We start from the raw sequence: 15,152 nt of genomic DNA, 5'->3' as shown, positions 1-15,152 counted from the left end.
AAGATGGTTTAGGAAACAAAGACAAGCAAGAAGAAATGATTAATGTTTGGCTTGGTATCTGGGATGTAGTGCCTCAACTGCGGTGAACAAATATACTGAAGAAAGCACTCCATGTAATACACCAAATTTGAAGAGAAGTCCAGAATATTTCAGTTCTAGAAGGGTCATGATTTCCCATCAGAACACACATTTGCTTTAAGGATACAGAGGACAATTTAATAAAAATCTGCATGGATTTGTTATTGGCAGACTATCACTGTTCAAGGTTCAGATGCGATCACCTTGAAACTTTATAGTTTTCTTTATGTCACTCGTGGGGAAATTGAGCACTGAGTTTCCCTTCCAGTCTGAATTTTAAAATTCCACTATAGGCTTAAAAATATATAAAATTAAAATCTTAGTGAAAATATATAAAACCATATTTTCTTAAAAATATATAAAAATACATATTTTCTTAAAAATATATAAAAATACCTATTTTCTTTAAACTGTATATAAAATATATATAAAATAAACTTTTAGTGAAAAATGGCATGGCAACCATTTGTAACTCCATGAGTCAATTAAAGTTCTACATATAAATTTTAGGTAACCTCCTTCCCAGCATTTCACAATACTTACTTGAGAATGTACTTATACTGACAATTTATATCAACCATCAACTGCAAGAAAACACTTGTTGGAGAAGCAGAGGCTTCCCTCTGATAATACTGACGTTGTTCTCAGTGACCGCTAAGATTGTTGAGATCACTGACTGACTCCCTTATATTCTAGGATCAGGTAAAGTGCTTTTATATAAGATTGTCCTCTTTAATCCTTTGCTTCAAAACAATTTTTTTTGGGGGGGTCTGTGGTTAGGGGGCATCTGAGAGAGTTGTGCCTCTATTAATTCATGCAACAAACAGTAAATGAGAGCAACTATGTTTAAGACATTTGAAAGCATTTATTTATGGGGTGGGATGGAATGTTTCACAACGATGAGACAAGTCTAGAAACATAGAAATTAGTATAAAGTACAATTTCTACACAAAAACACCATTTTCCAATTATTAGTAGTAATGAACGCTATGTCAAATTCTTCCCAAAAATATATTTCTTAGAGAATATAGAAAATAAAGCGGGAGAAATGAATCCATATGGACTTATAGGGAGACAAGCATGTCTTTTACATAAAGGACTATTTTTATGCCTTTGCTTCCATTTGAAATAGTTACTCTAATTAATTTTAAATGGAATCTGCATTGTTCTCCTGTTCCTGCTATAATGATGCAATAGTACAATAGGTATAGAGAAGTAATCCTCATCTCCATAATGCAGTCAGTATTAACATTAATCTATATATTTTTTGTTTTTACATGTAGCCAGTATCTAAAATTTAATGATATGTTAAATTTTAGTTAATCCAAATGTTGGCTTTCTAAATGTCTTAAAAGATGCCTGCTTTGGACCCTGTCACAGTAGTTATTCTAAGGTTCCCTTAATATTTTTTCTTTTCCCACCAAATTCTAATTAATAATTGAGCCTCACCCCAATGTGAAATTTCTCTGAACTCACTTAACTTGTTTTCAACTACTCACCTCACTTTAGTTATTAAATGTGTGGTCATAGTAAGCATATAAACATATGAAGATACACTAATAAAAAAAGTGCATCTTTTATCAAATGCTTAAAAGTATACTATATTCCCTTTCCATAATTTTGGTAAATTTTGCTTCTCAGACTTCAGGGACTATTTTCATTTATGTATTTAATATTTTCTCTAATACCAAACATGCTACAAACCAGAATTCACTTTTTCACCACTATTCTCTTCCCAGATTTCAAAGCTTGTAAGTTTAGTGTGACTTCTGATGTGACTATCATTGCCTGACTTATTTGGGGTGTGAATTCAATTTTAAATAGATTTGAGTTTTTCTACATTCGCCATGAAAACATGCCTCTTAAGTTATCAGTCTTCTGGGCAAAATCTTTACTTCTTTCAATTGTTTTTCATCTGATGTGATTTCTAGGCCTCTCAACAATATCTGGATGCATTTGACATTATCTTTGCCACTAGTGAAATACTGTATCTAGAATTAACTATAATATTCCAGATGTGTTACGAACAGACAAGGGTAATTACCCCTGTGATCTGAAAACACTGACTAGCTTTGGGAGTTGCCACGTCAGGCAAACAACTACAATCCAAAGATCTTCTTCAATACATTTTATACCAAGTCTTCTAAATACTATATTTGAACAACCGAACTTTTTAAAACCTGACTTCTTAGAATATTACGTTTATTTTTCACGGTCCTTCCTAAAGAACCTCCTACACCTTAATCATTGTATCCACCTGAATTTGGCTTCAGAGAAATCATCTTTATCTGAAATATTATTATTTATTCCTTTGTATACAACTTTATTCCATTAGAATAAAACACCATAAGGGTGGGGACTTTGTCTTATTTACCCATGATACTGCCTGGCATAGAAGGAATTCAATAAATGCCTCCTTGATGAATACATTATTTTTACAGACTAACTTCAATTCTAGAGAAATTATTTGAACCCTAGTTCTGTCATCTAACATCTTAACCAACTGTCTGAAATTTGTGTCTACTTAAAGTTTGGTAAGAATGCCGTCATTTGTTAATGCAAATCACATTCATTCATCCAGTCTTCATCAAATCATGTGGAGTTTTACTAAAACACAAGAAGAGGAGCCAAGTACAGTACTTCCTAATTTCTAATGACCTGGGACAGCCACTTCATAATCACAATCCTTTTAGTGTGCAGATATATAAATTCTCTAGACTGCCATTCCCCGGCAGCCATGATTTTCCAGTTTGAACATCATTCTCTGGTTGCATAAAGATAAAATCGACACAGGAACTGAAGGGCTCTGCTTTCCACATGACATCTGTTAGGTACAGTTAACAATGGGCTACCTCACCCACTTTCTTCTTTCATGCTCTAAAAATAGCTTGGTTATCTAACTGTTATTATTAGGTTTTGCAAGCCTGATCTCATGCAGCTGTTTAGCCCTTCCTGCATCTGTTCTTTTAGAAGACTATTTGCTTCTCTTTTCCTCTTGTTTTACATAGCCAAGGTTATCAGTGAGTTCTTCAAGCAGCCATACTAGTGTCTTCAGATGTTTCTCTCTTTTCTTCCTCTCTGAGATAAGTTATCATTATAATGTCGGAATTTCCTTTTGGAAAGATTTAACTCTTCAGCTTTCATTTCCTTTTAGGATTTCAATCTAGGCACATGCAGCATGCACTAATTCTCCCACTTACCATTGCATCACTTGTGTTCAGTATACTTCTAGTATATAGTAGGTACTCAATAAGTGTTTGTTTAATGATTGAATAAAATTCTCTGCACTTTCTAATTTTGACTTCCTGAAGCTTAGGGCATGCATCTGAGTAGATCCTGAACTCCTCCTCATATATTATAAATGGTAAACGGATACATTTATTTAAATATTACCATTAATTCTTCTTTACCAATCAGGTTTTGCTTTTGTTTTGTTTTGTTTTAGTCAAAGTTTTATCAAAACAGAAGTACCTAACAGAGCTTTCACCATCTTTAGAGGTATTACTTTTTGATGGAAAAGAAAGAATATCTATGAATATAGATATATTTAAAATATGTATTAACAGCAATTTCTGAATTTAATTAAAAACTCAGTATCAGTTATCAGAATATGCAGTTTTTATAAAAATTCTCCTATGTATTATTCAGTCTTCTTGATTTTTGCATATGGAAATATTTCACTATACACAAATAAGTTTAAAAGAAAGTTTTAAAATATTAGAATGAGGCTAACTTTTTCTTGTATATCTTTAATCTGATATTAGAGCAGAGAGGGATGTCTGACAGGTATAAAAGTACTATATTTAAAATGTGATCTAAATATTTACCTTTGTTGATGTATCAGTTGAATTACTCCAACATTAGATTTCTACAAACATTTCCTAATTTAAAAAATTTTGAAAAAGCAACTGATGGGAAATAAAATCGCTAAATCACAGATCATGAAAAAAAATCTACTGATCAATTTATCCTCTTGCTTTTACAAAGAGCTATTCAAGACACAAACATTTTTAAGAAACTACAAGACACAGAATATTAGTAATCTTCATTGTCAGGAAACTTCCTAAAATTTTGTCTAAATGCCCCATACATCACTTTAAGCTCATTTCCTCTCATTTAACAGAAGCAGGACAGCTGGCCAGTATCTTCCAACTGCACTGCTCCTTCAGCCCTTAACCATGTTACAGAACACCCTTCTTGAAATGGGAGTGAGGAGGCCCATTTGAAAGAGGAGAGAAAACTGTCAAAAAAAAAAAAAATCTTGTGGGAACTAAGGTTTCAAACTTAACTTTGAAAGGGGCTCTAGATTAGGTCAAGGAAGGACCCCAAATACTTAAATACCATCCTCTGAATAATTCAGACTAATTCTGAACAGTATTACTTGGTCATAAAACACCAGGCCTGGAAAGTAAAGATTTTTACGCCTCATCAAAAAGTCTTTGAATGTAACTTCCTGGCATCCTGCCAACAAGGGCAGTTCTTTGGGGGAAAACCCTATGCCAAAGGCCAAAGAGGCAGCTGTGTTATTCAGCTCCTGAGAGCTTCTAACTCAACACCCACACAAGCTCAATTATGAACAAATTAAGGGATCCAGACTGAACATAGTAATTCTGGTAATTTAAATAAATAGAGGAAAGTCTACAATTAGTAAGAAAAGATGGATTTTCTGGAAAGTCCAGAAGTATCTTTCCTGTCTCTTCAATGGAACTCTAACCCCTTTAAATAGCACAGTTACATCCAATTATTTAAATGTAAATCTTTCCTTTCACTCATTATTTTAATCGCATATGAATCGACTTAAATGCGACCGCATGCCTGCTGGCAAAAGTATCCACAAAACAGTAAAGTAGAATATTCTCCAAAGAAAATATATAATGGCTATATAAGAATTAAAAACATTGAGTGAGATGATAATCAGTTTTACACCTACATTTTAAAGGACATAGATTATGTATTACTCACTTCTAGAAGGGTTTAATACACAGTCTGTAGTTAAACAAATGGGTAACTTTTCAAGTGTAGAAAATAATTTAGAGCTATTAAAAAAGTTAAATGTTTAATATTGGGGAATCTATTAATGTGACTAGATACATTAATGGAATAAAGGACAAAATACATATGCTCACCCTCGATAGATCCTTAAACTCAATTTTCTAAAGTCCAACCTCTATTATGGATTTTTAAAAAGGAACAAATATAAAACTTTCATGGGAGCTAGAAGTACAAAGGAACTTATTTGTACTTAATACGCAGTCTCTAATAGAAACCGACACCAAATGTCATAATTAATGGATGGACATACACAGTTGAGGCATTTCTGTTTAATCTATAGAATCATCTCGATAATTTGTTTCTAAAGAAAAAGTTGATGTGGGAGAATAAATGCATGTGAGAAAAAAGGGAAGAAATGTCACAGGATCACTGTCATATAAGCTAGCAAAATACAATACAATAGCATGATGATTTAGAGTGAGGCTGATATGAGAATAGACTATTATATTAATAGAACAGCAAGCCCAGAAACCAACTTGTGCATGGCTAAAATACACTATACAGAAGAAAGGGAATTTAGTATTTGATACAACAGCATTCCATATTAAAGAGATAGGATGGCAAAATTAATAAGTACTATTAATAATTTGCCCATTCACATGGAGAAAAATTTTCCCACTTCATATGCTTTTTAAAAAAGTCTTTAAAAGTACTACAAGAAAATCAATGAGATACATACAAATTTCAAAAATCACAAAAGAAAGATGGAAATATCTGACTATAAGACTAAAACCTTTTTTCTTAATGGTAAATGATATCATAATCAAATTAAAAAGACAATGAATAGATTGCAAGAAATTATTTGCAACATACATAACAATATCATGAGGAAGAAAGAGAAAAACTGTTCAGTAACAGAAGCTTTCTTTTTGCATTGTTAATTTCTAGTTGGAACCATATGAAATTGCTATTTTCCCACCTCAAAAACAGACAAATATCATTAAGGGTATAAATATGTAACTTGCAGAATAAGAAATGCAAGTGAACAACCCCCCTTCAAAACAAAACAAAACAAAACAAAAAACAAACTCAAATAACACCAACTTCCATAAAAAGCAAAGAAAAAGTAAACTGTAAATCAAGATTCATACATATAATTTAACACTATGCAACTATTATTTTAAAAATTGCATGTGGCATGGATTTACACAGATAGCTGGAGCAAATCACACGTAGGTAGGTTGAGTGCTTTCTAGAAGGATATGCATAACAAATTATTTTAAAACCATGCTTGTGTCTGGGAAATAGGGAAAGGAGATACAGATGAGGAAACTTTGTTTGTCATAGTAAGAATTGTTTGTCTTTGGAAACACAATTGAGAATAAATAATTGAAACCCACTCACCTTTAAAATAGTTTGAATATATTGAACAATGAATTAGTAATATATAAGTTAAAATATTAGCTTAGGCTCGGCAGAAAAAAAGGGAAACAGAGAAGGTCCTGGTGGAACACTTTAGCTTTGAGGACTCCCACAGATTTTATGAAGCAGGAATATTCAGTATAAACTGCATATTAATAGCTTTCTTTTCTTAATTTTAGTTGGAACCACATGAAATTGCTATTTTCCTGCCTCAAAAACAGTGAAATATCATTAATTTGGAATGAAACCTAAATGCCTCAGGGTTTTGTTCTTGTTTTTTAGTTTTACTTTTTAAAGAATGGGATCTTGACCCTGCTGAAGATTATTTCAATAAGTAAAGTCACCAACTGTTTTAGAAAATATATTATTTTCTTAGTTCCTGAAAGCTTTCTACAAGACTGTTGGATTTAAAATGGCCCTTCCTGGAAGGGGCAGAACCTTGATGGTTTCTTTAAAAACTAGTTTACAACATGCTATTCAATGTTTCTTCTGTATAATGTATTTTAGCCAGTGCTTTTATTTTATTATTTATGGCCTAGAGAAAATAGTTCATGAGCTACCCAAAGCTGTAAATTAAATAAATATTACCACTATTGCTGTCAATCATGGTATAAGTACAATAAAATGCAATAGGTGATTGCAAACCACACATATTTTGCAAAGGCAACTTCAATTTAAAGGAAAACTCAAAATAAAGTTTTCAGTATCATAAAATATAAACTGAAATACAACTGGATATGCCCTAGGTGTGTGTGTATGGTTTTTTTTTAATGGATTTGATATTATCTTTTTTTCTCTTAAAAAAGTCCCCCCCCCCATATTGCAGGGGTCTTTTTATAATCACATCAGCGATATTTTAAAAAATTAAATGAGGAAAGCAACAATATATCTGTGCCCCTCAAATTAAGAACATTTTCATCCATTCATCTTCCTTATAGAGAAACTGGAAAGACAGAATAAGGAATGTTCATCAAAAACTCTACAACATAAATTGTTCCTTAAATTATTAGTAAAAACTAAGTCATTATAATGTCTTATTTCTTTGGTTTGTGAAAGGTTCACGCTTCAGAAAATATTCTTTTCTGACAAGTGCACGAGACAGTTTCCTTGTTGAGGTTTTCTATGTCTCTCACTATAGGTGATTAGATCAAATGCATCCAGTGATCTAGTTAATTTATAGAAAATAGAATCAATTTCTCTTGTTTCATCATGATTGAACATTTTTCTGAACTCCTGTAAATAAGTAACAAATAAGCACTACTTAGATTGTTTTATGAAGCACACAGTTTTGATTATCCTATTTTCTTGTTGCAACTAATGAAATATGCAATATGTCTTGAGGGAAAAAAATGCAAAGCTTGGGCTGTGAGCCTTCAGGACGCAGTGACTATTTTGCTGAGAATTTATTACGTACCCACAGTCTTCTCTAATAGCTCTCTCTCCAAGAGCCTGTGGGAGGGCAGCAATGTTCTTGGGTATTAAGACATCTGCCAGAGTTCCATGTCTCAGGAACTCAGGTGTGTGTGTGTGTGTGTGTGTGTGTGTGTGTGTGTGTGTGTGTGTGCATGTCTCAGGAACTCAGGTGTGTGTGTGTGTGTGTGTGTGTGTGTGTGTGTGTGTGTGTGTGGAGGTCCTCACTCTCAAGCATGAAGGCTGGCAGGGGCCCTCGCTCTGCCCTGGCAGCTGAGTTACCCATTAATTCCATGTGGGGCTCAGAACCAACATGAGGTAGCTCAGGCACTGACGCAGGGTCGTTGAACCCTCTCATTCTTGCAAACCAGTATTACAAGATTTGGAAGTGGGCATTCAAAATTATTCATCTTCTCCAGTGCTCCATCCCTATCCATCTCATATTGTGCAGAAGAAGAGAAGGGTGGGAAACACTGTGGGAGGGAATTCATTTAATCACATTATCTTCCTGAGTCCTGCAACAGGTACGTTTATATAAAAAACAAGGTGGCACTGGCAGAAGCAACTGTGAAAATGCAAAGGAAGGTAAATAATCAAGATGCTTACATCATTTAGATCTTTGAGAAGAAATCATATTTTTCTGACTTATAAAGGGAGGAAATTTTATGGGCCACTTTATAAAAATAATTCATGTATCTTTCTTTTAAAAAAATGGTAATTGTAATTAAATGTGTGGAGGAGACAGGAAGATAAGATGACCATTATCCCCTCCTCCAGGCCTCAGCACTTCTTGCTCCCTGAAGTTTCAGTTTCAGGAACAAAAACTGGACATTCAGGAAGATGGATGGGCTTAGGCTGGCTAATTGACCCGGATGTCACCTCACCCTCACTTACCAAGGTCCATGCTTTTCGAGGCTTTCAGATTAATTGATTCAGGCTGCCTGGCTGGTGTCACAGATCTGAAGTTGATGTGCTGATCTGTAAAATAGACCGTGGAATCCACTCCAGGGCTGTGGAAAAAAGCCATACACTAGTGTTTATGTTTAGTATAGAATCTTTTTTAAAAAAGGAAATGGTACTCATTTTTTTATGCAAATTGCAATGAACTTTAGTGAATATTCTGATTATGAAAAAATGATAACATTTTGCAGGTAAAAATTCAAACAATATAGTTTTTAAAAAGCAATGAATCTTTTAGATATTACTACGCAAATTATTTTAGTTTGACCTTCATAATAGACATGGGTTCATGATACACATCTGCTCTGTTTCTATACAATACGTTGTATAGAACAATATCTTGCAGACATAGTTAAATAATATGGTTATATTGTTTTTAATGGCTTTGTAAAGAATATAGCAGAATTTAATACTATTGATGGTCATTGAAGTCATTTTCAGATTTTTTTTTATTATAAAAGTTGTAGATTTACAGAACAATTATACATAAAATACATGGCTCGATATACCACCCCTCCACAAACACCCTGTAATTGGTGGTGTGAAATATCTGTTAGAATTGACGAAAAAAATGTGATGAAGAAAAGCATATTTTTACAATTTTAACATTAACTAATGTCCATGGTTTAACTTAATTCCACAGATTTTTGGCAATATTTATTCTGTTACCAAATACACAATCTAACATTTCCCCGTTTAATCACATTTGGATATATATTTCAGTGATGTTAATTCTGTTCCCAATGTTGTGCTACCATCACTAAAATCCATTACCTAAACATTTCCATCATTCCAAATAGGAACCCTGTACATTTTAAGCCTTAATCCCATTTCCTATCCCCACCCCATCCGGTGGTAACCTATATTCTAGATTCTGACTCTATGAGTATGCTTATTCAAATTGTTTCAGATATGTGAGATCATACAGTATCTGTCCTTTTGTGGCTGGCTTATTTCACTCAGTATGATGTTTTCCAGGCTCATCCATGTTGTTGTAAGTATCAGGACTTCATTCCTTTTCACAGCTGAATAATATTCCATTGTATGTATATACCATATTTTATTTATCCATTCATCAGTTGATGGATACTTGGGTTGCTTCTATCCTTTGGCAATTGTGAATAATGCCACTATGAATATCAGCATGCAAATATCTGAGTCCTTGTTTTTGGTTCTTTTGGGTATATTCATAGTAGTGGGATTGCCAGGTCACATGATAACTTTCTATTTAGCTTTCTGAGGAACCACCAAATTGCCTTCCAGAGCAGCTGCACCATTTTACACTGTCGCCAGCATTGAATGAATGTCTGCATTTCTCCCCATCATCTCCAACACTTATTTTCCATTTTTTTTAACAGCAGTCATTCTAGTCAGTGTGAAACAGTATCTCACTGTGTTTTTTTTTAAGTAAAGATTTATTCAATTATTTTACTGATAATAAGGCAATATGGTCTCTTAATAAAAAAATCTGTGATCACAAAATTGATTTTAAAAGAGAACATAAAATTGTTTATAATCATTCATTCAAATAAGCACTATTAGTTTTTCCTACCTTCCTTAGAGACATTTCTATTATGTATGTCATTTTAGACAGTTGAGATTATGAGGGCATTTTATATTTGTAATTCTCCACTCACCATTATACTGAAATCATCTTTCCACATCAATAATATTTCTTGCAAATAACTTTGTTGTCCACCTGATATTTCATGACTATATATCAGAATTTATTTTACTGTTTGCCTTTGTGTAGACAATATGGTTGTCTTTACATTTTCAATATTATGAAAAAATAAATGCTTAAATTTTCTCAATATTTCTTATTTAGACTAGATTCTTAAGAGTAAGGAGTACTGGACCAAGGAAGATAATCAATTTTGAAGTTTTTTTTTCTATGAAGTCTGTGTTGGTTTGAAAGCAAGTATGCCCCCTAAGAAAAGCCATGTTTTAATATAAATCCCATTTCATAAAGGTAGAATCGTCCCTATTCAATACTGTATATTTGAAACTGTAATGAGATCATCTCCCTGGTTGATGTGGTTTAGTCAAGAATGGTTGTTAAACTGGATTAAGGGACGACATGTCTCCACCCATTTCGGTGGGTATTGATTGGTTTACTGGAGTCCTATAAAAGAGGAAACATTTTGGAGAATGAGAGACTCAGAGAGAGCAGAGAATGCTGCAGCACCACGATGCAGAGTCCACGAGCCAGCAACCTTTGGAGATGAAGAAGGAAAGTGCCTCCCGGGGAGCTTCATGAAATAGGAAGCCAGGAGAGAAAGCTAGCAGATGATGCTGTATTTGCCATGTGCCCTTCCAGATGAGAGAGGAACCCTGACCGTGTTCACCATGTGTCTTTCCAGATGAGAGAGAAACCCTGAACTTCATCAGCCTTCTTGAACCAAGGTATCTTTCCCTGGATGCCTTTGATTGGACATTACTATAGACTTGTTGTCATGGGGACATTTTCTCGGCCTTAGAACCGTAAACTAGCAACTCATTAAATAACCCCTTTTAAAAGCCATTCCGTTTCTGGTATATTGCATTCTGGCAGCTAGCAAACTAGAACAAAGTCATTTTTATTTCCAGAATATTTAATCCCAACACATGCCCACCAGCACTGGATAACGGAGCACTCACACATCTTTGTTAATTTGCCATTAATAAATATTTCACATTTAAATTGCATTTCTTTGAAAGCTTAATAAATAGAGAGGCATTTTAGATATCTAACTTTTTCATGAGAATTGTCTTTTCATTATTTTTGCCTTTTTTTGTAATAGTATGCACAGATATTTTCTTCATTTGCAAATGCTCTTTCTATAGTAACAGCTGCCTGTCAACTGTTGCAGACCTGTTTTGAATTTGTTTCTTGTCTTTATGTAGTTGAGTCCATCAGTTTTGCCTCTTTTATGCCACTGCATATTTGTATAACATGCCATTCTTATCCAGGGATCAGTTACATATTTATCTCTTTATTTTTGTTATTAATACATACATATATATATATATATATATATATATATATATATGTATGTATGTATTCTCCTTTATTTGGTAATGATATCAACAGTAACCTTACTTTGGTTTGGTAGTTTCTCTGCTTTTTTTTTTTTTAATGTTTTTTGTTGTTAAATAGAACATACATACAAAAAAATCAGTGAATTTCCAAGTACATTTTAACAAGTAGTTGTAGAGCAGATTTTAAAGTTTGGTATGGGTAACAGTTCCACAAATTATCATTTTTTTCCTAGTTGTTCCAAGACACTGGAGACCAACAGAAATATCAGAATAATGATGCAGCAGTCATACTTAATTGTTAAATTCTGTCTTCTCTGTTATATTCCTCCTTTTCTTTAAATAACACATATAAATAAAAGCAATAAATTTCAAAGCACAGCACCCCAATTAGTTGTAGAATATATTTCAGAGTTTAGCATGGTTACAATTCACAATTTTAGGTTTTTACTTCTAGCTGCTCTAAGATACTGAGACTAAAAGATATCAATTTAATGATTCAGCAATCATATTCATTTGTTAAATCCTACCTTCTCTGCATAACTTTACCATCACCTTTGATCTTTCTATCCCTCTCTTTAGGGGTGTTTGGACTATGGCCATTCTAACTTTTTCATGTTGGAAGGATCTGTCAGTAATATGGGGGTAGATAGGGAGATGGAACTAGCTGATGTTTAGAAAGGCTGGCCCCTCTAGGTTTCAGGACTTGTCTGGTCTAGGGATCCATCTGGAGGTTGTAGGTTTCTGGAAAGTTACTCTAGTGCATGGAACCCCTGTGGAATCTTATATTGTACCCTAGGTGTTCTCTAGGATTGGCCGGATTGGTCTTGGTTGGGGTTTGGCAAATTATGATACCTAGCAATATCTAACTGAAGTTTACGTAAGAGTGACCTCCAGAGTAGCCTCTCACCTCTATTTGAACTCTCTCTGCCACTGATACTTTATTTGTTACACTTATTTTTCCCCTTTTGGTCAGGATGGAATTGTTGATTCCATAGTGCCAGGGATAGACTCATCCCTGGGTGTCATCTCCCATGCCACCAGGGAGACTTCCACCCCTGGATGTCATGTCCCACATAGCAGAGTGGGCAATGATTTCACTTGCAGAGTTTGGCTTAGAGAGAGTGATGCCACATTTGAACAACAGAGGCCTTCCACAACTAACTCTCAGGCACACCTATAGGTAGGCTAAGCTTCTCCATTACTTACATAAGCTTCATAAGAGCAATCCTCAAGATCAAGGGCTTGGCCTATTGATTTGGGCGTCCTTAATGTTTCACACAGTAGCAAGGGATTGACTCCCTGATGCTAAAGTTTAATAATTCCACATATTTTCTCCCAACCCTCAAGGGACTTTGTCAATACTTTTTGATTATCTGCTTAATATACTCTAGGATGTATCCAGGCATTACATTAAGCTACACAGGATTAAAGAACTTCTCTCTTATTCTGGGCTACTGTGTTTCAATTGTTCAAATTGAAAGATAGGTTGAGTTAGATTATGTGTAACAGAAATTTAGGTTTCAGACCAAGTAAAACTTTCTTCCTTTGGTTCAAGGAGTATGTGTGGTTCTAAAATATAGACAATGTCTTCCTTACCCCTGTGTTCTGAATTACTTTAACCCCGACCTTATCAGCTTTGTTCTTATTTTTAAATACCAGAACATATACAGATATGTATATGTATATATAACAGCCTCTCAAAATCCAGAAATAATAACCACTCTGGACTAAATGTGTCTGCTATAAGGGTTTACATTCTAGGTTCATGTTTTCTTATAATCATTTTCTAAAGGAGACCACATCATAATTGTTCTTTTGTTTCTGGCTTCATTTGCCTCACCGAATGTCCCATACGTTCATTCACATCGTCGCATGCCTTATGACTTTGTTCCTTTTTGTAGTAGCACATTTGATCATATATATATACCATTGGTCACCAATCTACTTCTCAGTCAGTACATCATCCTTCAGCCACCTGCATTTATCAGGCGTCATATATATATAATGCCCAAAGTCCACAGTCCATCAACACTCTCAATTTTAGATAATTTCACTGTTTCCAAGATAAAGTTAACTTATAAACAGACCCTTACCAAATATGAAACCTAAACTTCCTCTTAACTCTTGTCCCTCCCCACATTATTTGCCACTGCTGTTGGTGCGGTAGTGCTGATGTTTTCCTTTTAAACACAGCTCATAGTATGCAATAGCAGTTTTCCTCCTGTACCCTCGACTTAAACACTCTTTGTATACAAACAATACCTTTGAAGTAGTTTTTGCAAGAACTAATCTCTATTTCTAGTGTTAATCAGTGGGACATGTAGGCCTATACAACCCCTTTCAATCTTGTTCACCTTATAGACCCACTAGAGAACTGCCTTCACTTCAATCTATTCCCATACATTGGAGTTCAACCTCATTACCATTCACCCATCTCTAGCTTCTACAGATTTTTAAGTTTCCTATATTTTGTATTATAAGCCTCTGATTTTACCTTTACCATGGTCATAAAAGTAGAATCATGCAGTATCCAGCCTCTTGTGTCTGGCTTATTTCACTTGGAATTATTTCCTTAAGGAAATTTCCTTAATTATTTCCTTAAGGCTCATCCAACTTGTCATGTGCTTCAGGACTTCATTTCACTTTACTGCTGCGTAATATTCCATCATATGTTTATACATTTTGCTGAACCACTTGTCTGTTGATGGGTATTTGGTTAGTTTCCATCTTTTGGAAATTGTTAATAATGCTGCTATGAAAATCTGTGTGCAAATGCCTGTTTGCATCATATCTTTCAGCTCTTCTGGGTATATACCAAGTAGTGCTATTGCTGGGTCACAGGGCAACTTGATATTTAGTTTCCTAAGGAACCACTAAATTGTCTTCTACAGTGGCTGCACCATTGTTCATTCCCACCAGCAGTGCATAAATACCCCAATTTCTCCACATCATCTCTAACATTTATAGTTTCCTGTTTGTTGAACAGCAGCCATTCCTGTAGGTGTGAGGTGGTATCTCATTGTAGTCTTGATCTGCATTTCCCTTATAGCCAGTGAAAATGAACATTTCTTCATGTGTTTTTGAGCCATCTGTATCTGCTCTTCACAAAAATGCCTATTCATATCTTTAGCCCATTTTATAATTGGGTTGTTTGTTCTTTTGTCGTTGAGTTGTATGATTTCTTTATATATACAGGATATCACACCGTCATCTGATATGTGATTTCCACATTTTTTCTCCCATTGCATTGGCTGCCTCTTCACCTTCTT

General features: G+C 34.3%; 1 protein-coding gene across 19 annotated transcripts in view; it reads right to left on the bottom strand.

Moving 5' to 3' along the window:
- The window catches only part of PARD3B (par-3 family cell polarity regulator beta), a 1,143,268-nt gene that overhangs the window by 387,781 nt on the left and 740,335 nt on the right, over nucleotides 1–15,152 (bottom strand). For all 19 annotated transcript variants that reach the window (XM_077154793.1, XM_077154795.1, XM_077154796.1 and 16 more), the window contains one exon: nucleotides 8,797–8,912. In XM_077154793.1, coding sequence (XP_077010908.1) covers nucleotides 8,797–8,912 — 116 coding nt within the window. The remainder of the gene's footprint in view (nucleotides 1–8,796; nucleotides 8,913–15,152) is intronic.

The sequence above is a fragment of the Tamandua tetradactyla genome, chromosome 3 (assembly GCF_023851605.1).
Source record: "Tamandua tetradactyla isolate mTamTet1 chromosome 3, mTamTet1.pri, whole genome shotgun sequence".
Taxonomy (NCBI): domain Eukaryota; kingdom Metazoa; phylum Chordata; class Mammalia; order Pilosa; family Myrmecophagidae; genus Tamandua; species Tamandua tetradactyla.
The sequence above is the reverse complement of the archived record's forward strand: the minus strand, read 5'-3'. Positions and strand labels throughout refer to the sequence as shown.